The following is a 26,098-nucleotide window of genomic DNA, read 5'->3' on the forward strand; positions in this document are numbered from 1 at the left end:
GGGGGATTGTGAAGGCCAGGTCACCTGATGCAGCACTCAATCACTCTCCTTCTTGGTAAAATAGCCCTTAAACAGCCTGGAGGTGTGTTGGGTCATTATCCTGTTGAAAAACAAATGATAGTCCCACTAAGCCCAAACCAGATGGGATGGCGTATCGCTGCAGAGTGATGTGGTAGCCATGCCGGTTGAGTGCACTTTGAATTCTAAATAAATCAGTGTCACCAATAAAGCACCAAACCATAACACCTCCTCCTTCATGCTTTACGGTGGGAAATACACATACAGAGATCATCCATTCACCCACACCGTGTCTCACAAAGACAAGGCGGTTGGAACCAAAAATCTCAAATTTGGACTCCAGACCAAAGGACAAATTTCCACCAGTCTAATGTCCATTGCTCTTGTTTCTTGGTCCAAGCAAGTCTCTTCTTCTTAGTGGTGTCCTTTAGTGGTGTTTTTGTTGTTGCAGCAATTCAACCTTGAAGGCCTGACTCACACAGTCTCCTCTGAACAGTTGATGTTGAGATGTGTCTGTTACTTGAACTCTGTGAAGCATTTATTTGGGCTGCAATTTCTGAGGCTGGTAACTCTAATGAACTTATGCTCTGCAGAAGAGAGAACTCTGGGTCTTCCATTCTTGTGGCGGTCCTCATGAGAGCCAGTTTCATCGTAGCATTTGATGGTTTTTGCTACTGCACTTTGAAGAAACGTTCAAAGTTCTTGAAATATTCTGTGTTGACTGACCTTCATGTCTTAAAGTAATGATGGACTGTCTTTTCCATAATATGGACTTGGTCTTCTACCAAATAGGGATATCTTCTGTATACTGCCCCTACCTTGTCAGAACTGATTAGCTCAAACATATTAAGGAAAGAAATTCCACAAATTAACTTTGATCAAGGCACGCTGGTTAATTGAAATGCATTCCAGGTGACTACCTCATGAAGCTGGGTGAGAGAATGCCAAAAATATATTTGGATTTGTTGGAACACTTTTTTGGTTACTACATGATTCCAAATGTGTTATTTCATAGTTTTGATGTCTTCACTATATTTCTACAATATAGAAAATAGTAAAAATAAAGAAAAACCCTGTAATGAGTAGGTGTGTCCAAACTCTTGACTGGTACTGTATATATTTAAAAATATATATATTTTCCTTTATTATTTCCCCCTAATCCTACCACCCCTCTCCTAACTGGAGTAAACTAATGGACAACAACACTTAGGCTTCTACTTCCAGCTTATACATACTATATCAATTTACAGACACAATGTACTTTACAATAGTTATCTTGTCTTTAAATTCCTCAGTAATCCAGGAATGTCTCAAGTCAATTTACATAAGAAACTCTACAGAGCACCGAAATTACTTCTGGACACAAATAGTGGGGGAGCTCCTCCTCCTCACCACTCCATTCATACAGTCCCATTTTTACCACATTCTTGCCGGGATAAGCCTCTTATATCTCCCTTGCACATGCCGGCAAGTGTAGGAGTGGAGTAGCAGGCTGCTGTCCAATGGTAGGTCAGGGATCCGGGAGTGACGGACAGGTTCCGGGTTGTTGGGGGCCGAGGCCAAGAGACCCACACAGTTACTGCTCCTAGACGGAGGGGGTCATAGAGGTAGTGGGGTTAGTATGTGTGTTTGTGGTGCAGTGTAAGTTGGCTACGGGAATAGGCCTAGGTGTCTGTAGCCTAGTCCCAGATGTGTGCTCTTGCCAGCTCCATTGCTGTCATTGTCAAGCCAAACATTTGGCATCACCATTAGTGACAAGGAGTTGGAATGATGGCACCAACAAACTGGGACTCAGGGTAAGAATATGTGAGTGAGTGAGTGAGTGAGTGAGTGAGTGAGTGAGTGAGTGAGTGAGTGAGTGAGTGAGTGAGTGAGTGAGTGAGTGAGTGAGTGAGTGAGTGAGTGAGAATTTCGTGGCGAGAACTGAACAATGGAAGATATCTCTCTTCCTATCTGTGTTGTCATAGTTTCTTATCCCTCAGGTGAAATATTTCAGACAATGTAAATAATCTGTACTCCCCCTCAGTGTTAGAGAAGATGAGAGAGAATATTAAAAGGCAGGTATCTTACATCAACGGTTAGCAAGTTGGGCAAGTAACTGAAAGGTCGCTGGTTCGAATCCCCAAGCCGACAAGGTGAAAAATCTGTCTGTGCTGTTGAGCAAGGTACTTTTAAACCCTAATTGGACATGTAAGTCACTCTGGATAAGAGCTACTGCTAAATGACAAAAATGGTAAATCAGTCAGGATGGGAAGGAAGAAGATACTACCATCTTGTGGTAGTTGCAGTTGCAGTCAACATACATTTTTTTGCAAAAGGGGGTCAGATCAAATAGGCCTACACATTTCATTTCCCATGGAATGAGCCTTGAGTAAATAAGTAAAGCATGTGTGTGAATCTGTATGTGTGTTTGGGGAGGGGATGTTAAGCCTGCTTGTTGTAGTACAGTACTGTACCATGTCCGTGTGTGTGTGTCTCTCTCTTTGTGTGTCGTCCTTCTTCATCCATTTCTCACCTGTTCCTGAGTCCGTTGCTGAGGCTGCCTCCTACCAGTGTCTGTTGGGAGGGCAGAGCAAATCAGCTGAGCTGCTATCCACCCTGCCTTCTCTGGCCCCCGGGGATGGACTGGCATGGGCCCCAGCTCAACACCGACAGCCACTCCTCCACTGCAGGCTCCTCCTGCCTCTGCCTCTCCGCCTAGACCAGCACCCAGAGAACACCACCACCTCACAGCCCGGCCCAATGCAGCCAGGCCACTGGGGAAATAAGAGCAGAAGACAACATTGTCTATACAACAATAACAACAACAACAGGCCACTAGAGAGATGGACAGAGAAGAAGTCAATAAAGGACAGGGTAACGTTTAAAAGACACAATAAGTAAGAAAAAACTGTGAAACAGGAGGTAGAATACTATCTGAACTTGTGAAATATCAAATGTTTTTTGTTTGCAACATGTTTTGTTATGGTGTGTGCCGTAATGAACACAACCCAGCTTCAATAAAAAGACATAAAGGAAAGCATCAACAGGGTTGAGTTCAGATGGATGACAATGCACACACTGAAGATAGTAGAAGGCCAAATGTAATGAATACAGGTGATATGATTAATTGCTAGACCTACCTGGCAGAGAGACACATAAGATAATATCTAGACAATTTCTTTATATCTGAACTTTCGACAATGTTGTTCTCTACTGAACACAGCCCGGGCACACACACCCACTTTACAAGACAGAAAGAGAGGTGAGCGACAACACCTAGATGGAACTAAACCAGGTTATCCCAATCATTTGGTGTGTGTGTGTGTGTGAATATATGGACAATGGAGGAGGTATATATAATATAAAACCACTTCTAACACTATTTTTCCTGTTTAACGCCATTGCCCATCTATGCGCCATTGCCCATCTATCTCATCTTTCTATTTGTAACTAGCTAAACTAACGTTAGCTAACCAAGCTAGTTTACTAGCTAGCTGATCGTTTTATGAACATAACTTGTGAGCATCGCATTCAGATGAGCTTTAATATATATATATATATATATTTATCCCCATTTCCGATGATCCATTGATCTCATCCATGATGTCTTGACGGCTGTGTTGCAAGCTAAAGGCAAAAAACTTAAACAAATAGGATACATGCGACCTGTACGCTCTCGTTGGCTGGCCCTCGCTTCATACTCGTCGCCAAACCCACTGGCTCCAGGTCATCTACAAGACCCTGCTAGGTAAAGTCCCGCCTTATCTCTGCTCGCTGGTCACCATAGCTAACCCACCCGTAGCACGCGTTCCAGCAGGTATATCTCACTTGTCACCCCCAAAGCCAATTCCTCCTTTGGCCACGTCTCCTTCCAGTTCTCTGCTGCCAATGACTGGAACGAACTACAAAAATCTCTGAAACTGGAAACACTTATCTCCCTCACTAGCTTTAAGCACCAGCTGTCAGAGGAGCTCACAGATCACTGCACCTGTACATAGCCCATCTATAAATAGCCCAAACAACTACCTCTACCCCTACTGTATTTATTTATTTTGCCCCTTTGCACCACAGTATTTCTACTTTGCACACTCATCTACTGTCAAATCTACCATTCCAGTGTTTTAATTTCTATATTGTATTTACTTCGCCACCATGGCCTATTTATTGCCTTTACCTCCCTTATCTCACCTCATTTGCTCACATTGTATATAGACTTATTTTTCTACTGTATTATTGACTGTATGTTTGTTTTACTCCATGTGTAACTCTGTGTTGTTTTATGTGTCGAACTGCTTTGCTTTAACTTGGCCAGGTCGCAGTTGTAAATGAGAACTTGTTCTCAACTTGCCTATCTGGTTAAATAAAGGTGAAATAAAATAAAAAAAATAAACATGCGAGTAGAGCAACTGAGTTTGGACGTCACACACACATGTCCATATATGGTATTGCGTTGGCAGCCATATTGGAATTTCTATCCGGTGATGTCCCTGCAAAAGGGAACACATATCTCCCGCTGGCGAGGTTTTCTCCAGCCGACAGACCGTCCACTCCTCCCAGTCTCCACCGCTCTAGACTGCGGGCAGGCATGGCGGCTATCGAGACACGGGAATGCGAAACAGAAGGCTGTAGCAGCGAGGCCAAACTTCAATGTCCAACCTGTATCAAGCTTGGGATCCAAGGCTCATACTTTTGCTCTCAGGTAGCATTCGTTTTCTAATTCATTGTGTGAAAGGGGTCTGACATGATACACACAGCGGCCCAGCATCCTTCATCACGAGGTAGCTAGCGATAACATAGTTGCCCTAATTTGAGTTTCCTCACACCCCTTTAAGTAGCCTAGCATATGATACTAGTTAGCTACAGTGGTAACAGTAACTACAAGCATTTTCTGCTTAAAGTCGTAGCTAAAAAGCAATGGTTTGCAAACACGTTAGTTAGGAACTTTATTTGAAGCCAATAGCTAACATTATCCTCCCGTATGAAAGATGCTTGTTTAGTTTATTGTAGTTTGTGTATTCTAAGTAGTTAGTTAGCTACTAACGTTAGCTACTAACGTTAGCTAACTCATTTGCTAGTGCGGTGTTTGTTAAACAGCATCAACTTTGTGAAGTCTAGCAAGCTAGTTGGGTAGTTAGCCTAGTTTACCCATTGGCATTGGTTATTGCAATGAATTACATTTAACTGTGCACGAGGAATGCTTTCTACAAGTTGATGTAGCCATGCGAATTCATTTCTCTGCTCCTGGCCTGGCTGTAGTAACCACCTGTGGCATGTTTGTTTGAAATGTCAATCATTGAAATTGCCAAGGATTCAAGGAAAGAAGAATGCAGGCTCCAGTTTCAGTTTAGCCAAACATATTTATAACTAACCCATCTGTCTGTGGTTTAGCTGTGTGTCATTAAAGGTAAAAGGCAGTGTAATTAGTTTAAAGCTTATCACAGTCTGGCAGTGTAGGCCTAGATTCAGTTTTGACAGAGACTGATGGGGAGGTGGGCAAATCTGCTCTGATCTGTGCAGGCAGCTCTGTCAGAGCCTCTATCAATGAGGCCAGCCGGTTGGTGGGATATTTTTTTCCCCTACTGTTCTTAGTGGTCACTGGTCAGAAAATCCATTGATGGAGCAGCAGAGATATTAGTCATGGTCAATTGGCCGTTGACTTAGTCTTGAAATAAACTGTTAAGTGGTTTATGTAGCATGTGTGCAATTCAGAGCCCATTGGTCTCTCTCCCTCTGCCGTTGTATAATATTGAGCAGGAATGCACAAATCCCAGTCCACAGAAGATTAGAGGAATTGATTCTGCAATTTGTGCCATTGAGAAACAAGCAGCCAGCAGATACTGCTGCTATTGATGATTTGAGGTCGCACACCCCTGATGTGCAGTCTCATATGGATATATCTCTCCTCTCTTTGTCCCCTCATTCAGGAGTGCTTCAAAGGGAGCTGGGCTACTCACAAGCAGATGCACAAAAAAGCAAGTACGTAGCCTCGTTAGCAATATCCTATCACACAGACCAACTCACTTCAAAATAATTTTCCAAACAGATCAGTGTCGCGTCATGGGCTTTCTGTCATTGTTCCCATTCCTACATGACCTATCATCTGAAGGCATAGAATATGTGAAAGCCTGCATAAATGCCCAAACCTTTCCATCCCCTAATTTTGATGTTGAAATAGAGCAATGGTGTAGCCATTCAAAATGGACTTTGACATTGTAATACGTACCAGCCGTTAGAGCAGGGGTGGACAATCTGTGATATCCGGTGGGGGTACAGTATTCCCCCTCGGCCAGGCAGCAACAAACCGGATTCAATTTATCAATGTAACAAAAAAAGGCAATTGTTTAGTCGACTTGAACATTTTACTGCTTGGCTGGAAGAAAAACCTGCATCCACACTGGGCCCTCACAGGATAAGCTTGCTCAAGAGTAGTCTAGTGTGTATGTGTGAACACCTTACTGTGATCTTTCAAAATGTTGTCAAATCAGATGTCTTATATTACATTCTCTTTTTGCAGAGGAGGATAAGAACCAGGATGAGGCAAAGAACTGCGTGGAGAATGACACCAACACAGACCCATGGCCTGGCTACCGCTACACGGGCAAACTACGCCCTCACTACCCACTCGTAAGGCCACCTTTCTGGTACATTTCTAAATTGGGCTAATGTGCTGATAAGAGATTTTATGTAGGAGCTTTTTTTGTTGACTACATAGTAGTCCAACATATGTCAACACAACATGATTTAATAGACATAAGCCACATAAACTTGGTGTAAAGTTTATTCATTAGCCCCTGGGAGCTGTGTAATCATGTCTCAACTCTTGTCTTGTTGGTTCCTTCTGTGAGCTCCATGTAATCAGTCTCTCCTGCCATTGGTTCCCCATGTAGACTCCCATGAGGCATGTCCCCGGTAACATCGAAAGACCTGACTATGCCGACCATCCACTAGGTAACGCTAATCCTCCTAGACTGCCTCCAGTTGCTTTTAAGTTAAGAAATCCTTTGCTGTCCATTTGAAAATCTTCTCAAGGCTAGTGTTCTTCGTCATGAATTGTGTTTATATTGAAACATGACACTTTGTCTGAGAAATGTATACTGTTTCTATGTTTAACATCAGGTGACATCATTCATAGAAAATGGGTTTCTGCCCCAGCCATAGATTCCACTAAAGCTGATCATTATGTAACCATGGTAACCTCAATGGCGAGGATTCACTCCATAAGGTAACTCGCCTGACTGCTGATCAGCCACCAGGTAGCCATGGTTAGTCTCTCCACTCATGGCACATTCATCCAAATGGCACGCCGGGACACGAGTGAGATAATGTTATGTTCGTGATCATCAGAGACCAGTTTTTCAAAAGTTATCTGAATTTCAGCTATCGGATGGGATTAAATGCATAGAAATAGAATGAATAGAGCGTTGTGCCCCATCCAAGTCAATGATTTGGCTGTTTGATTCATTCTGTTTCTATGTATTAAATGGTTCCATTTTGCTACAGATGTTCAATGTTCGAACATGGCTTGAGGCGAATCCCATGCATCAATTTGCCTATGGTCCCACAACCCTTCTAAGGATGCAACAAGTAATTTAATTTAGACTGATCTTACAACACCTGTGTAGTTCTCTACTGAAGCTGTAGAGTCTGAGAGTAAGTAGTAGCCAGTGAACACTCACACTGTGAATTCCAGTTCAGTGTCATTTGGATGGCAAGTGGCTTGAACATTTTCCTCCATGACCAAATGATCCTGGTAAAACACCTAATGTTGCTAGGTAACCATGCAAACTTGAATAGATAGACGTGAGCATGAATGGAATATGAATCTGATTAGGATGTTGATACTGGCCAACTACTGGATCACATAGATTTGACCAATAAGCTAGCCAGCACTAACCATGTTACATGTGAGGGATGGGCAACTGGTGGCCTGTGGAGAAATTACCAAATATATATATATGTATTTTTACAGAAATTTAACTCGTTCGAGGTCTCAACTAACTCTTGAGACTTATAGTAGAATACACAAGGTACAATTTCAAAAATGTCCTGTGAATTAGCAGTTTGTCTTGTCAGTCACTGACAGTCACTCAATTAGCCCATGTCAGCTAACAATAGGCTACTTTACCGTCATATTTCAAATCAAACTATTTATCACATGCTCCGAATGCAACAAGTGTAGACCTTGCCGTGAAATGCTTACTTACAAGCCCTTAACCAACAGTGCAGTTCAAGAAGTTAAGAAAATATTTACCAAATAAACTAAAGTAACATAACAATAAGGCTATATACAGGGGGTACCTGTACCGAGTCAGTGTGCAGGGGTACAGGTTAGAGGTAATTTGTACATGTAGGTAGGGGTGAAGTGACTATGCATAGATAATAAACAGCAAGTAGCAGCAGTGTACAAAACAAATGGAGGGGAGGGGGGCAATGTAATATTAGCAGTGTTTACTTTGGCCACTAGGGGAGCTCCTGTATGCTACTGAAGCATAATACATTGTTGTAGTAATTACTCTTTACCAATAGGGTGAACTGTGCTGAACTAGAATGGAAGAGCTGTAGGTAAAATGCCTGCCAGCAAGCAAGTTGGCTCGTGCAAGCGATCATGAGCTCTAGAAAAAGGAAATTTTAGCATTAAAATTGCATATTTCAACCAAAATGGGAGACTAATTATCTGTTCACTGAATTCAAAGGTAGACCACAATGTTTGGTGTGCTTGCCGAACATATCTGTGATGAAAGATTAGAACGTCAGTCGCCACTACAACAGCAACCATAAAGAGAAATATGGCAAGTACACTGGTGCTGCTAGTGCAGCCATCATTACAAATCTAAAAACAAAGACACACAAACAGCAGTGCCTTTTTACAAAAGCCACTACAACACAAGAATGTCGTGTAAAGGCATCTTATCAAGTGGCACTTCAACTAGGGAAAGCAAAGAAGCCCTTGTCTGATGGAGACACAGTGAAAAGATGTGCAGTTGAGATGGCTAAGGCTTTTGGGGATGACAAGATGTCCCAGAACTTCGAGTCTGTCTCAGTCTGCACAGTGACTCGCAGAATTTGATGTTCACAATCATGTGGATGGGAAGCTAAAATAAATAAAATAAAATGTTATTGGTCTCATGCTCATATTTAGCAGATAGTGCGGTGTAGCTAAATACTTGTTCCTAGCTCCAACAGTGCAGTAATATCTAACAAAACATATCTAAAAAGTAAAATAATGACATTTAGAAATATTAGGTCGAGCAATGTCAGAATCCAGAATATGAATATGTTATGGGATGTATAGACGATGTAATATGTAGTATATCTGAAGAATATGATGGTTAGTATACAGAAAGTATTCAGACACCTTGACTTTTTCCACATTTTGTTACATTACAGCCGTCTCTAAAATGGATGAAAACATGTTTTACAAATCCCCATCAATCTACACACAATACCGAATAATGAAGCGAAAACAGCTTTTTAGAAATTTTAGCAAATGTGTTAAATAAACGGATACCTTATTTACATAAGTATTCAGACCCTTTTCTATGAGACTCAATTGAGCTCAGGTCCTTCCTGTTTCCATTGATCATCCTTGAGATGTTTCTACAACTTGATTGGAGTCCACCTGTGGTAAATTCCATTGGTTGGACATGATTTGGAAAGGAACACAGCTGTCTATATAAGGTCCCACAGCTGACAGTGCATGTCAGAGCAAAAACCAAGCCATAAGGTTGAAGGAATTGTCCGTAGAGCTCCGAGAACGGTTTGTGTCGAGGCACAGATCTGGGGAAGGGTACTAAAACATTTCTGCAGCATTGACGGTCCCCAAGTATACATTTGGCATCCATCATTCTTAAATGGAAGAAGTTTGGAACCACAAAGACTCTTCCTAGTGCTGGCCACCCAGCCAAACTGAATAATCGGGGGAGAATTGCCTTGGTCAGGGAGGTGATCAAGAACCTGATGGTCACTGACAGAGCTTCAGAGTTCCTTTGTGCAGATGGGACACACTCCATCGAACCTGACAGAGCTTGAGATGATCTGCAGAGAAAAATTGGAGAAACTCCCCAAACATAGGTGTGCCAAGCTTGTAGCATCATACCCAAGAAGACTCGAGGATGTGATTTTTGGTTCTAACCGACGTGTCTTTGTGAGATGCAGAGTAGGTGAACGGATGATCTCAGCATGTGTGATTCACACCGTGAAGCATGGAGGAGTGGCTTTGCTGCTGACACTGATTTATTTAGAATTTAAGACACACTTAACCAGCATGGCTACCACAGCATTCTGCAGTGATACGCCTTCCCATCTGGTTTGGACTTAGTGGGACTATCATTTGTTTTTCGAGAGGCCAATGACCCAAAACGCCTTCAGGCTATAGAAGGGCTGTTTGACCAAGAAGGAGAATGATAGTGCTGTATCAGATGACCTGGCCTCGACAATCACCCGACCTCAACCCAATTGAGATGGTTTGGGATGAGTTGGACCGCGGAGTGAAGGAAAAGCAGCCAACAATTGCTCAGCATATGTGGGAAGTCCTTCAAGACAGTTGGAAAAGCATTCCAGGTGAAGCTGGTTGAGGGAAGAATCTTATATATATATACACACACACACAAAAATTCACTTTTTGGTTCGTGCATGATTCCATGTGTGTTACTTCATAGTTTTGATGTCTTCACTCTTATTCTACAATGTAGAAAATAGTAAAAATAAAGAAACCCTTTAAGGTGTCCAAATGTGATATTCCAGTTTATTTATAGATTTACCAAAATGTCACTCTTTTTATGTATTTATTTATTTTTTTGTCTTTTTTTTGTCCGTTTTGTGTGTAGATTGAGGAAAAACTATTTTAATTCAATTTTGAGTAAGGCTGTAACGTAAGTGTAAATTCAAGGGGTCTGAATACTTTCCAAATATACCGTATGTACAGAAATGGTTAAATAGGATAGACCTTGACTGGAATACAGTATATACATATGAAGTGGGTAAAACGGTATGTAAATATTATTAAAGTGACCAGGGTTCCATGACTATGTACATAGACACTGCTGCACTAAGGTACAGTAACCTTTTGGTCGCTGGCTAGTGACAGTCACTAAAGTTCAGGGCAGGATACCAGCTAGTGGTGACTATTTAACAATCTGATGGCCTTGAGGTATAAGCTGTTTTTCAGTCTCTGTCCCAGCTTTGATGCACCTGTACTGACCTCGCCTTTTCTATGGTAGCGGGGTGAATAGACTGTGGCTCGGGTAGCTGAAGTCCTTGATTATTTTCATGGCATTCCTGTGACACAGGGTGCTGTAGATGACCTGGAGGGCAAGGGTTGTGACCCCGGTGATGTGTTGGGCAGACCGCACCACTCGCTGGAGAGACCTGCGGTTGCGTTTGGTGCAGTTGCTGTACCAGGCAGTGATGCAGCCCGACAGGATGCTCTCAATTGTGCATCTGTAGAAGTTAATGGGGGTCTTAGGGGCCAAGCTGAATTTCTTCAGCCTCCTGAGGTTGAAGAGGCACTTGTGCCGCCTTCACCATACTTTTTTTGTGGACCATTTCAGATTGTCAGTGATGTGTACGCCAAGGAAGTTGAAGCTTTTCACCTTCACTGTGACCCTGTAGATGGGTGGGGCGTGTGCTCCCTACACTGTCTCCTGAAGTTTTGTTGACGTTGAGGGAGGATATCTTCCTGGCACCACTCCATCAGGGCCCTCACCACCTCCCTGTAGGCTCTCGTCGTTGTTGGTAATCAGGCCTAGCACTGTGTCTGCAAACTTGAGGATTGAGTTGGCGACGTGCGTGGCCACCCAGTCATGGTTGAACAGTGAGCACGCACCCTTATGGGACCCCTGTGTTGAAGATGAGTGTAGTGGAGGTGTTGTTGCTTACCTTCACCACCTGGGGGGGTGGCCTGTCAGGAAGTCCAGGAACCAGTTGCACGGGGCGGGGGTTCAACCCAGGGCCGTAAAGATTTATCTTGAAGGCTACTATAGGTTGAGCTGTAGTCAATGAACAACATTCTTACATAGGTATTCCTCTTGTCCAAATGGGATAGGGCAGTGCGATGGTGATTAGTCCTTGGATCTATTAGGGCGGTATGCAAATTGCAATGGGTCTAGGGTGTCTGGTAAGGTGGTGATATGATCCTTTACTAGCCTCTCAAAGCGCTTCATGACAGAAGTGAGTTCTACGGGGCCATGGTCATGTAGTTCAGTGATCTTTGCCTTCTTGGGTACAGGAACAATGGTGGACATCTTGAAGCAAGTGGGGACAACAGACTGGGATAGGGAGAGATTGAATACAGTGTATTTGTAAAGTATTCAGATCCCTTGTATTTTTTTTTTTTACATTTTGTTACATTACAGCCTTATCCTAAAATTGATAAAATAGTATTTTCCCCCCCTCTTCAATCTACACACAATACCCCATAATGACAAAGTGAAAACAGATTTGTATTAAATAAACCTGTACCTTATTTACATAGGTATTCAGACCCATTGCTATGTCAATTGAAACTGAGCTCAGATGCATCCTGTTTCCATTGATTGTCCTTGAGATGGTTCTATAACTTGATTGGAGTCCACCTATGGTAAATTCAATTGTTTGGACATGATTTGGAAGGGCACACACCTGTCTATATAAGCTCCCACAGTTGACAGTGCATGTCAGAGCAAAAACCAAACCATGAGGTCAACGGCACAGATCTGGGGAACGGTACAAACATTTCTGCAGCATTGACCATCCCCAAGAACACAGTGGCTTCCATCATTCCTCAGTAGAAGACGTTTGGATCCACCAAGATTCTTCCTAGAGCTGGCCAAACTGAGCAATTGGGGTTGAAGGGCCTTGGTCAGCGAGGTGTCCAAGAAAAACCATTGGTCACTCTGGAGCTCTGTCAGAGTTCCTCTGTGAAGATGGTTGTCCTTCTGGAAGGTTCTCCCATCTCTGCAGCACTCCACCAATCTGGCCTTTATACTAGAATGGCCAGATGGAAGCCGCTCCTCAGTAAAAGACACGACTACCCGCTTGGAGTTTGCCAAAATTCACCTAAAGACTCTCAGACCATGAGAAACAAGATTCTCTAGTCTGACACCAAGATTGAACTCTTTGGCCTGAATGCCAGGCATCACGTCTGGAGGAAACCTGGCACAATCCCTACGGTGAAGCGTGGTGGCAGCATGCTGTGGGGATGTTTTTCAGAGGCAGGGACTGGGAGACTAGTCAGGACTGAGAGAAAGATGAATGGAGTACAGAAAGATTTGATGAAAACCTGCTCCGAGCGCTCAGGATCTGACTGGGGCGAAGGTTCACCTTCCAACAGGACAACGACCCTAAGCACACAGCCAAGACAACGCAGGAGTGGCTTCGGGACAAGTCTCTGAATGTCCTTGAGTGGCCCAGCCAGAGGCCGGACTTGAACCCGATCGAACATCTCTGGAGAGGCCTGAAAATAGCTGTGCATCGACGCGCCCCATCCATCCAACCTCCATCCAATTTCATCCATTTAAGAATAGGGCTGTAATGTGGAAAAAGTCAAGGGATCAGAATACTTTCTGAATGCACTGTATGTCTAAACACTCTAGCCAGCTGGTCTGTGCATGCTCTACGTACGCGGCTAGGGATGCCTTCTGGACCGCCAGCCTTGCGAGGGTTAACACCCTTAAATGTCTTAATTACATCGGCCACGGAGAACGAGAGCTCACGGTCAATGGTGGAGGCGGTGGCCCCCATCGGCGGCAGTGTTTCCCTCGACGCAGACAAAGGTGTTTAGTTTGTCCTGGAGCAAAACATCGGTGTCTGGAGTTCTCTGCCACATACGTCGTGTCTACACCGTTGAATTGTGACTCCACTTTCTGACATTTTGCTCCTTTTCCCTTGCGTTGGATGAGAGTACTGACGTGACCGATATCAGCCAGTTACTGATCTATACTTGCGCTATTTACAGTACATTTGACCTTCACAAACTTTTAAAATTAGTTCCTTTGCATGCTACCACAAAAGGAACTGACGTTTTCACTGCATTCAAGGACTTTGTCACGGTTTTCAGTGGTTTTTACAACTTTTCTGCTGTTGTGACTGATGGAGTACCATCAACGCAAGGATGATCCACTGGATTTGCAGGATTGCTGCACCAGAGTGGTGTGGACTGCCCTGTACTGCACTGCATCATTCACCAAGTAAGACCACTCAATCATGTTTTCATAAATTCATAGGCTATACTCGGCGTTAATATCACATAATAAACTGAACAAAAATATAAACGCAACATGTAAAGTGTTGGTTTCATGAGCTGAAAAAGAAGAGCCCAGAAATGTTCCATGCTTATTTTTCATCTTGTGCACAAATTTGTTTACATCCCTGTTAGTGAGCATTTCACCTTTGCCTTGATAATCCATCCACCTAAGCGGTGTGGCATATCAAGAAGCTGATTAAACAGCATGATCATTACACAGGCGCACCTTGTGCTGGGGATATTAAACGGCCACTCTAAAATGTTTTGTCAACACAATGCCACAATTTTGTCAACACAATGCCACAGATGTCAAGTTTTGAGGGAGGGTGCAATTGGCATGCTGGCTGTAGGAATGTCCACCAGAGCTGTTGCCAGAGAATTGAATGTTAAATTCTCTACCATAAGCTGCATCCGTCATCGTTTTAGAGAATTTGGCAGTACGTCCAATCGGCCTCACAACCGCAGAGCATGTGTATGGCGTTGTGCGGTTTTCTGATTTAAAAGGTTAGAGTGCCCCATGGTTGGGTTATGGTATGGGCAGGTATAAGCTACGGACAACGAACGCAATTGCATTTTATAGATTGCTATTTGAATGCACAGAGATACCGTGGCGAGATCCTGAGGCCCGTTGTCGTGACATTCATCCGAAGCCATTACCTCATGTTTCAGCATAATAATGCACGGCCCCATGTCGCAAGGATCTGTACACAATTCCTGGAATCTGAACATTTTTCCTATTTCTTCTATGGCCTGCATACTCACCAGACATTTTACCCATTGAGCATGTTTGGAATGCTCTGGATCGACATGTATGACAGCGCGTTCCAGTTCACTCCAATATCCAGCAACTTTGCACATCCATTGAAGAGAAGTGGAACAACATTCCACAGGCCACAATCAATTGCCTGATCAACTATGTGAAGATGTCGCGCTGCATGATGCAAGTGGTGGTCAAACCAGAGACTGGTTTTCTGATCCAAGCCCCTACTTTTTTTGTAAGGCATCTGTATTCCCAGTATTGTGAAATCAATATATTAGGGCCTAATGAATTTATTTCAATTGATGGATTTCCTTATGAACTATAACTCAGTAAAATCTTTTGAAATGGTTGCATTTCATATTTATTCGGTGTATAAATAAAAAATAAACGTCACTTAGTTTTTTTTTTTTTACATCTCTGTGTGGAGATTAAATGTAGCTTATGTTTGTAGTCAAATTGTGCTTATTTTATAATTGTAGAACGCTCTGTGGAAAGAAGCTGAACTTCAGTCATGGATGTTGTGACAAGTTACTAACTTGATCCGAGGAGCGAACAGAGCTGTCAAACATCGGAGTTTGTGGCCTCCCTCTGATGTCTTCTGCGTATGGTGAACTTCAACTTCACACAGGGATACGATGGATGAGCTGCGGTAAATGCCTGGAGAGGTTATTTTCATTGCGCACAGAGTCCTCTGTTTTTGGAGGGGAGCATCATTGTGGAGACGACAAGTTTTATTTTTATTTATTTTTATTTTTTTTGTGAACAATTTTGGGATATCAGCTTTCTCTCTGATCTGGCCTTTCTTACTGACATAACCCAGCATCTGAAGGTGTAAGAATATTTTGAAGATGAATACACAACGCAGAGGACGAGAGGTCAAAGTACTAAAAGTAAATCGAGTACTAACGGTCAATAGGGAATTATTAATGGAAATGGTTGGTTTTCAGTTCAACATCTGGTAGGAATGTCAGTCCTGAATTTGGTGTGGCAGGTTCTTATTGGTCCAACCTGAAATGGGATGCTTGTTATTTGGCCATTGCCCTAGTTTTATTGCAAGGAATTGTAATTGGTCAACCACAGGCTAGGGCTGTGTTATAAAACTACATCCTGTCCCTTTGTTCTGTGGAGAGAACCACAGGAGAGCATGAACATCTACTTCCAAGCATGGTTTGTCTGCTTTGAATGAACCTATTTTCGTCCCACCGATTTGCTTTGGGGTCTGTTATTAAAGAATAACCAACTGCTAACACAAGGACGAAATCAGACTGTGGTAGCTTCTTAACGCCAATGTGAATGGGTTTCGGCGCAAACTTAAACTGTTCAAAGACCACCTGTCATTAGATCTGCTGAATCTGGCCCACTTTCCCACATGTGCAGATTTGCAGACGGACATCTCAATGCGAGAACACCGTCCACTTCCGCTGGTACACAGCTGACATCACAAAATTACAGGAGCAATTCAAAGATCGCTTTCAAGACTTCCACGATATGCAGCCTCGCATCCATCTGTTCACTGATCCAATCTCCTCTGTTGTGAATGAACAGCCCACCGAATTGCAAATTGAGCTTTGAGAGTTGCAGGCTGACCCCCTTCTTTCAATCAAAACGGAACGAGAGGGGCATTGAGTTTTGGAAACTGTTGCCAGAGTCCAGTTTCCCACGCTTGAGAGAATTTTTGCACTTTCACTGGCCAGCATTTTTGGGAGCACATTTGTAGGAGCAGCTTTTCCACAATCTTAAATCTAAAAAGAAACACTCACAAAACACTTCCATCTCATGCGTGTGGTATGTACAACCATCCCTCCCTTGTGCGTGCACATGAGACCACAAGTGTCACGTTTTAAAAGACAACAGATTTACAAGTGGTTGTTGCTGCTGGTTGCACTTATTTCTGTAACCTAACCCTCACATTTTTTTACCTTTTTGAGGAGTATGTCTCCTGCACCATTATGGGATATGAATTATTAAACAATGTTTGGGGTTGGGCAGGCTATAATCAGTGGTGGAAAATGTACCCAGTTGTCGTACTTGAGTAAAGACCCCTTTAATAGAAAATGACTGAACCTAATATTTGTAGACTTTTAGTTTAGTATCAAAAGTGAAATCATTTCAAATTCAGTACCTTAAGTAAACGGATAGCCAGGGGCACACTCCAACACTCAGACCATAATTTACAAATGTAAGCATTTGTGTTTAGTGAGTCCGCCAGATCAGATGCTGTAGGGATGACCAGGGATGTTCTCATAAAGTGCGCTAATTGGACCATCTTCCTGTTCTGCTAAGCATTCAAAATGTAACAAGTACTTTTTGGTGTCAAGGAAAATGTATGGAGTAAAAAGTAAATTTATTTGACAATTTTTACATCACTACATTCCTAAATAAAGTACAGATGCAAACTCCTTGAACTAGTGTTAAAGTAGTTTTACTTAAGCCTGCACTTATTGGGAAAATTAGCTACATAGGAATAGAGAGCATTACAGTAGCCTACCATAAATATACAGGGGGGGGAGTAGTATTTGATCCCCTGCTGATTTTGTACATTTGCCCACTGACAAAGAAATGAACAGTCTATAATTTTAATGGTAGGTTTATTTGAACAGTGAGAGACGGAATAACAACAAAAAAATCCAGAAAAACGCATGTAAAAAATGTTAATTGATTTGCATTTTAATGAGGGAAATAAGTATTTGACCCCCTCTCAATCAGAAACATTTCTGGCTCCCAGGTGTCTTTTATACAGGTAACGAGCTGAGATTAGGAGCACACTCTTAAAGGGAGTGCTCCTAATCTCAGCTTGTTACCTGTATAAAAGACACCTGTCCACAGAGGCAATCAATCAATCATATTCCAAACTCTCCACCATGGCCAAGATCAAAGAGCTCTCCAAGGATGTCAGGGACAAGATTGTAGACCTACACAAGGCTGGAATGGGCTACAAGACCATCGCCAAGCAGCTTGGTGAGAAGGTGACAACAGTTGCTGCGATTATTCGCAAATGGAAGAAACCTCACCTCGTGGAGTTGCAATGATCATGAGAACGGTGAGGAATCAGACTAGAACTACACGGGAGGATCTTGTCAATGATCTCAAGGCAGCTGGGACCATAGTCCAAGAAAACAATTGGTAACACACTACGCCTTGAAGGACTGAAATCCTGCAGCGCCCGCAAGGTCCCCCTGCTCAAGAAAGCACATATACATGCCCGTCTGAAGTTTGCCAATGAACATCTGAATGATTCAGAGGACAACTGGGGGAAAGTGTTGTGGTCAGATGAGACCAAAATGGAGCTCTTTGGCATCAACTCAACTCGCCGTGTTTGGAGGAGGAATGCTGCCTATGACCCCAAGAATAGCATCCCCACCGTCAAACATGGAGATGGAAACATTATGATTTGGGGTGTTTTTCTGCTAAGGGGACAGGACAACTTCACCGCATCAAAGGGACGATGGACGGGGCCATGTACCGCCAAATATTGGGTGAGAACCTCCTTCCCTCAACCAGGGCATTGAAAATGGGTCGTGGATGGGTATTCCAGCATGACAATGACCCAAAACACACGGCCAAGGCAACGAAGGAGTGGCTCAAGAAGAAGCACATTAAGGTCCTGGAGTGGCCTAGCCAGTCTCCAGACCTCAATCCCATAGAAAATCTGTGGAGGGAGCTGAAGGTTCGAGTTGCCAAACGTCAGCCTCGACACCTTAAGAAGATCTGCAAAGAGGAGTGGGACAAAATCCCTCCTGAGATGTGTGCAAACCTGGTGGCCAATTACAAGAAATGTCTGACCTCTGTAATTGCCAAGAAGGGTTTTGCCACTAAGTCATGTTTTGCAGAGGGGTCAAATACTTATTTCCCTCATTAAAATGCTAATCATTTTATAACATTTTTGACATGTGTTTTTCTGGATTTTTTTGTTATTCTGTCTCTCACTGTTGAAATAAACCTACCATTAAAATTATAGACGTATTTCTTTGTCAGTGGGCAAATGTACAAAATCAGCAGGGGATCAAATACTATTTTCCCTCACTGTACCCGCCGCATGTATTGACAGCTACAGGATGCGTAATTTATCGGTTTTCACTTTTTATGAGCATTGGTGGTAACAATTCCACATGTTCTGGTTATTAGCCTCCATTAGTTCTGTGTTTTGTAAAAAGTTATTACAAATTTGTCAAACAAATCTCCATTTATTTTACTGTATTTTGTTAGGGTAAAGAATTCTCAAAGGCAGGTATTGACATTTTTGAAATATGGACATTTTATTTAATAGAGCCTTAATACTCAACGGAAGTAGTGAGGGCTGCACTGATCTCTTGCCCTTTTCTGTTTTGAAAGGAACTCAAAATCCAATGATTTTATATTGAAATAGGTTTTTATTCCTTGAATGCAGTTTTTCACTGGAATGTGAACATTTTTATACGACTTATCTTGACCACTGATTTTATAAAACAATAAATGCAAGTATAGAACTTCTTAATGTGGTATTATTTGTATACAATGTCAAGGATTTTGAATGCTACTGGTATAATGCATTGAGTTGTGGTTTAACTGCACAAATGGGTTGATTGTAAAAAATCAGTTGACTACATGTTTGGGTATGGATGTGGGTACGCAGAACCGTGAGCCACTGCTGCCCCTCATGATGCGTTCAAATTTTGTGGCCCCCACCCCCATCAAAGTAACCCATTTCACATGAGTCACTCCACCTTTTCTGATGTTCTCTATACTGCTGTCTTGGCTAAATTAGAACGTAACCTCTATTTTTCTACCGTTCCACTTTTCTAAATTAGAAAATTCTGGGCCTAATACATCTTGGCTGGGTTAAATAATATAACCATAAGCAGCGCATCTGGATATATTTGAATGTTTTACTGTCAATTTGCTTTGCTGTCCTTGCCCAGCATTGATCACTAGACAGTCTGGCAAGTCTGCCACAGTGCTGTTTAATTGTTAATGGCATCCAATCTATTCCTGTTGTCCTGAGTCTAGTCTACACATTGTGAACCTGGCTAGTGAGATTGTTTGCTCAATGGCATAGTTGATCTACCCCTAGGCTTTTTTTATGTTGGTTCAGAGAACAGCCAGCCCATTGCTGAACTGGAATGCAAGTGTTGTGCACACAATTTCTCTGCGAACAGGTTAACAGGATGAATTCATCTGTGTAGGTTAGAGGTTTGTTACTGCGACGGATTTCCAAATGTATTCAGGAGAGGTCTACATCCGCAAAAAAACATATCCGGGGGTGGACAGGGGCACTGGTTTGGAGATGACACCGCCTAATACAGAAGCATGTCTGTTCTGCGGAATATATATTCCGAAACGTATTCTCATTTTATTTTCGCTGTAAAACTTTATGCCCCCTACTGACATGCATGGCTGTTGCTGACACCACATTGCAGGCCATATAATTTGGTCAGGTATTTATTTAATTTTTTGAACTCGCGTTTGGCATAATGGTAGGCAACATTTTAGGCTTTAAAAGTGACTTAATTGTTAGGTCAGTTTCTAAGCATTAATCAACGAAGAGCCTTTTGGGATGCAAATGAACGGCTCTTAGGTGAACGGAGTCCAATGAACTGGCTCACAAACACAATACACGACAGAGCTCAAAGGGGACAATGGCGTCTTTAAAGGGCAACTCGCAGTTTCAGTGCATGTACAAAATTACCATCTTTCCCTAAAAGCATGATGGTCATGACTTTCTTAATTAAATGGTAGGTTAATTTGGCCCCGGACAATCAATCTGAGATTGATTTTAAGTTTGTCATGGGATTTATTTAATGGCTGTTGATATTTGTAGCAGGTACCATCTGACTATTTGTTAGTCTCTTAACAAGATTTGGGTCAATATCACTTGAACTTTCCATTAAGAAATTATTCCTTAATTTACGAAACTGAGAAGAAATTGACTCCATCTCAGTGCATTAGACTAGTAAACTTTACCCTAGAATACATTTTTACCTTCTGTAGACAAACTTAAATGGCAGAACATTCCTGTATACATTTGCTACCCTCTGAAAGAAGCTTATTTGTCTATGGTTGATACCACAATCATTCCCACTTTGTTCGCGTGTGGCTATGTATGCAAGCACTTGTGAGTGTTTGAGAGGAAGTGTGATTGGGTCTGAGAGGCCGGTGTCTGAAGCTCTTCTACTCATCACTTCAGCAGCAGAAGTGGGTCTTATGGCAGGTACGTCCTACTCCACAACACCCCATCCCACGCCCAATTGTCTGTTTATGTATGTGCGGCACATGACCACACACACTGTCGCTCTCTTATTGTGTAACTATTTTGTTTCTTTCGTATGTCTCAATTGGTGAACACCTGGCAGGAAACTAAAGCATGGCCCAACATTTTTGCATGGCCTTTTCATTCATCCTTTGTTGCTGTAGTAGAGCTATGGTTTATTTTATCGTGGTGATGTGGGTGTTGTACAGTGGTCATGTCTCTTAAGTGGTTGATAAACTGATTGTGGTTTTGGTTGTGGCCCATGCGTCAGTGATGTTGCCTACACTGATCATGAAGCTCATATCAATGCTGTGGTCTACACATTGTATGTAAACATTGTTTTTGGGTTTGTGATCTCATGACCGATAAGAACTGTGCAATAAGAATGTAATTTTCAATGAAAATAGTCTAAACCATGTGGCTCAACCATAATAACAGTATGTCAATACAAGTCCCCCATAGCACAGAATTATGTAGATATTATATATTTGCACAGCAGTAAATAATATAGAGTATTTCACACAGCTGGAAGACGGATCTTTTCAGCTCTTCAGGTGTGTCTAATATAGGGGGTAGAGGTTAATTTGGAACTCTGCAGAATTCAGAGAATGGCTTCAGGAGGTCTGCAGAGCAACATTATCATGCCTCTTGGTCGACTTGTGTAGGACCACATCCTCGTGGTGTTTGTATTTTCTTTTAATATAGCCAGGTTAGGTGAAGACGTTTGGTGTCTACTTTAATTTGATGAATCTATTCTGTGACGTGGGCTACCATAAGAAGGATGTGATGATTAAGGTAGTACTATGGTCAGTACTCCACATTAAGCTCTTTTCTATGTTAATAGCAAGGAGGTAGTAGCTGTGTGTGTGCTTTGGAGTGTAATGACACTATGTAGTTATGTTTGAGCAGTCAGTTTTAATTGAAGGTCTTAGTGACTTTCTTTTACTCAGTTTGATGGAATGCTGATCAGGGTGAGTTTGGTGTATGGATGGAATAGTGATGTTTAAAACAAAGCCTGTATGTCAATTCTCACTGCTTTTTTAAAAGGCATGTCTGAGTCGGAGCAGTCTTTGAAGGGCACTTCACAGATCAAGATCCTTTCTGCCGAAGACATAGAAGGCATGACAGTTGTGTGTAAGGTAAATTATTAAATTGCTTTCTCACCTTTCTCCGTTGCCGTTATTAACATAGTTCTAAAAACAGTTTGAAATGGAAAGACATTTGTCTTTTTGTAGCTGGCCCGAGAGGTGCTTGACATTGCCGCCCTGATGGTAAAACCTGGCATGACCACGGAGGAGATTGACTACACTGTGCATCTGGTAAAGACCCTGGCCTCCTTTTCCCCCTCTCCCATCCCCTCATTCTCTTCCTTTCTCACTATTCTCCTCTCTCCCTCATATTGATTGATGTGTAATTACTTTTTTTCTTTCTCCCTCCAGGCCTGCACAGCCAGAAACTGTTACCCCTCCCCTCTCAACTACTACAACTTCCCCAAGTCCTGCTGCACGTCAGTCAACGAGGTCATCTGCCACGGCATCCCAGACAGGAGACCTCTGGTGGATGGGGATATCCTCAACGGTAGGGTACCCGGGAGGTATCTCCATAGTCTAAAGTGGCTTCCTCATCTCACTCCCTTAATCTTTACTGATGTGAATGGACTGGGCAGGTAAAAAGCAAATCCGTAGTTGGCATCCTTCATATGCTTTCACTTAATGGATGTGCTGTTATCAGATCATTGAGTGTAATGGGATTTAACTAGAAGAGACGGCCACTTTAGACTATTGAGATGCACATGGTGAATGGGCTGTTCCCATTCGACAGACTGCCATAGACTTCTTGCTCACAGCATGGTTTGACAAGAGAAATTATTTGATTTAGTATTCAGCAACAGTCTATAGGACTTGAGCCAAAATGTAGCCTTTGTCCTATATATTTCTGCTAAGTCTCTTCTGAAGAGCCATATCCAATCGGAGACGCAGGCAAAAACCTGACTTACAGCATGGTTAGACAAGACGAATGGTCTCATTAGTGTTCAGCTTTGCCATTTTGCTCTCTAGCGTGCATATATTTCTGCTAATGTTCGGCATCTCTTTCCCCCCTCCTTTGCAGTGGATATTACTGTGTACCACAATGGATTTCACGGAGACCTCAACGAGACCTTCTTCGTTGGGGAGGCAGATGAAGGGGCGAAAAAACTTGTCCAGACCACCTTCGAATGCCTTATGCAAGCCATCGACTCCGGTAGGATCTCTTACCTGATGCCAGATGATTTCTTTAACAATTAGGTTACTATCTCAAAGTTAAAGGGGCAGTCAGCTGTTGCTACATCCATTTTGGGACTCTATGAATGAATGATATGTACCCATTTGATTCTTGAAGAATATAACTTATAAGGGCCTCATGAGCTTAGTTCAACTGCCATACCCCATCAGAACCCAAGATATAAGTATGTTTTACTCCAATGTTTGTAAACAAACACCTATATTGCCTCAACGTGGTTAAAACTCTAATTTTGATATCATGGATGGTCAGTCCTTGCATCCACAGTTCTGTCTATGAATTTGAGAGGTAACTTTTCTCCAGCCTCATCCCTCAGCTTTTTACTGAAACGGGTGGGGAGAATGCTTTGTTTCAACTGCTGATTGCCACTTTGTTTTTTTTCCCCCTCCCTTTTCTAGTGAAGCCAGGTATCCGCTACAGGGAGCTTGGTAACATCATCCAGAAACATGCCCAGGCTAACGGCTTCTCTGTGGTGCGGAGCTACTGTGGCCACGGCATCCACAAACTGTTCCACACTGCTCCTAACGTGCCACACTATGCCAGTGCGTAACACTACTTCTTAGGGCCGGGATGCTACAAAGCGGATCTAACTTGTTTAGTAAAACAGCCCTAATGTTGGAAACAAACAATTGTTGTCATTTATTTAGTCATATTTATTTATTTTCCAAGCTACAGCACAGTATTTTACATACAGCAGTTTTTTAAATGACCAAACAGTTGAGTCTGCTATTTGTTTTCTTCATTTTTGCCATCGAAAAATTATAGAGATACTGGTATTGTTCTGGCCCTTTTTCCTCTCCTTACACCAATAAGCTCATGAACTTGACATCCTATTCTCAGATAACATAGTAGCCTAATCACCCAACGGTGATTTGGGGGAAGATGTATAAAGCAGTGGGTTTACTCTTTCCTTTGCAGAAAACAAAGCAGTTGGAGTGATTAAGCCTGGCCATGTATTCACCATCGAGCCCATGATCTGTGAAGGTAAGGGCCCTCTGAGACATGACCGCAGATTTGGGGTGTAATTTTGTGTGTAATGGTTGGTAATTATATACCTATGTGTAAAACTGTACCTGTGTTTAATACTGTGTGTGTGTTCTGCATAGGTGGTTGGCAGGACGAGACGTGGCCTGATGGTTGGACAGCAGTGACCCGGGACGGGAAGCGTTCGGCCCAGTTTGAGCACACCCTCCTGGTGACTGAGACGGGCTGTGACATTCTGACGCGCCGGCTGGATGACAACGGACGTCCCCACTTCCTGAACCAAATCTAAACTGGGGGGGGGGGGAAACAGCAACCAATGGACTGTCTCACGGGATGCGTTCTCTTTTGCACCCCCATCGTATCACACACACACCTCTAACCTGAGGCACCACACCCCCTGGAGGCCCACCCGCCCGCTGTGGCCCAGCTCTCACTGTTCAGCGAATTTACTGTCCTCCAAAATTAACGGAAAGTACTTGAATACATTTGATATCAACTGTGGATTTTTTTTATCTAGGCTGTTTTAAAAAAAGAAATGTCTCATCAGGAGATAAAAAGGACAAATAAGAGAAGGGAAGTGTATTCATGAAATGTGGCTTTGTGCAGTTGCAGGTTGAATTCTTACCTTGATTGTTAGCTTGGATTCTGTGTATAACTGAAGAGGCATGGAAGGGATCAGGCTTTAGTTTGACCCCATGACTTTTAGACATGTGCCACCTTACTGTATTGCTTAATTTATAGCAAGGCAGCCGTGCTCCTATTGACCGGCCAGATGTGGCCAGGGAAGGGGAGCTGTTCAGCTCACCTGTAGTGTTCTGTTAAGGTGTGTAGTCCAGGTCTATTCAAATCTGGGCCCTGAGGTCTGCAGCACTGCTGGTTTTCTTTTTTCTCTGGTAGTGAACTAGTTTAGTAATGTTTAATTGATTGACCAGAATCCTTCACCTGGCATCCCCCGGGTCTGGTTTGAATCGGGATTGAAGTCGGCAGTGCTACGAACCCTGGGTCTGGATTGGAATTGTCCTGGTGTAGCGCGTTGAGCCTTAATTTTTGTGAATTAAGAATGAGCATGCTGGCTAATGCCCAGGCAGCATATATCCGTTATTCCTCAGTCCAGTCAATTGCTATTTACCTTGGTATGCTGTTGATTTACTGGTGCGAGCAACAGTCTTGAGTCTCCATTTCCAGTCTTTCCACAGTTTCTCTGCCACCTTTTTATTTCTATGATGGAGTGATAAGCAGCTGTTGTGTATGTTTTTTTTGTTTGAGTGTGAGGACTGTATAAATGCCAAAGGCTCTATTGCAGCAGAAGTTTGGGTTTACCACAGACCTGTGAGTTAATACCCGATTCCAGAATACTGTATTAAAATAGTAATCATTTGAAGTATTAATTGTTTTACATTAGCTGGTAGTTCTGCATTTGTTTTTCTTGTATTGTACTTCCCATAATGTGCACATTATGGCAATCTGACTCTGCAAATGCAATTACTCTCATTCATTAGACTAGATTCTTACTCCCAATGCTATACGCAATTAGCCTGGCGACGAGGTTCAAATGAAATTGACCAGTAAGACAATCCTTTGATTTATTGTATTAAATTCAAATTGATAAATAAGGAGTGAAAATCTT

The 26,098-nt window shown here is 42.6% G+C and overlaps 1 protein-coding gene across 2 annotated transcripts; it reads left to right on the plus strand.

Annotated features, from left to right (window-relative positions):
- The first annotated feature begins 4,445 nt into the window (after positions 1–4,445).
- LOC106600494 (methionine aminopeptidase 1) lies at positions 4,446–26,084 on the plus strand. 2 transcript variants are annotated; one of them, XM_014191888.3, is made up of 12 exons: positions 4,446–4,699; positions 5,925–5,976; positions 6,515–6,624; positions 6,888–6,948; positions 21,145–21,168; positions 22,255–22,346; positions 22,443–22,526; positions 22,647–22,785; positions 23,317–23,448; positions 23,886–24,029; positions 24,406–24,471; positions 24,594–26,084. In XM_014191888.3, exons 1-12 carry the CDS (start codon positions 4,586–4,588, stop codon positions 24,758–24,760), a joined length of 1,185 nt encoding a protein of 394 aa, XP_014047363.1. In that variant the 5' UTR covers positions 4,446–4,585; the 3' UTR covers positions 24,761–26,084. The 2 variants fall into 2 exon arrangements, with proteins under 2 accessions (XP_014047363.1, XP_014047373.1); XM_014191898.3 differs by lacking the exon at positions 21,145–21,168 and having other exon boundaries at positions 4,447–4,699.
- Positions 26,085–26,098: the final 14 nt, after the last annotated feature.

This window comes from Salmo salar, chromosome 01 (genome assembly GCF_965601325.2).
Source record: "Salmo salar chromosome 01, fSalSal1, whole genome shotgun sequence".
NCBI classification, from domain to species: domain Eukaryota; kingdom Metazoa; phylum Chordata; class Actinopteri; order Salmoniformes; family Salmonidae; genus Salmo; species Salmo salar.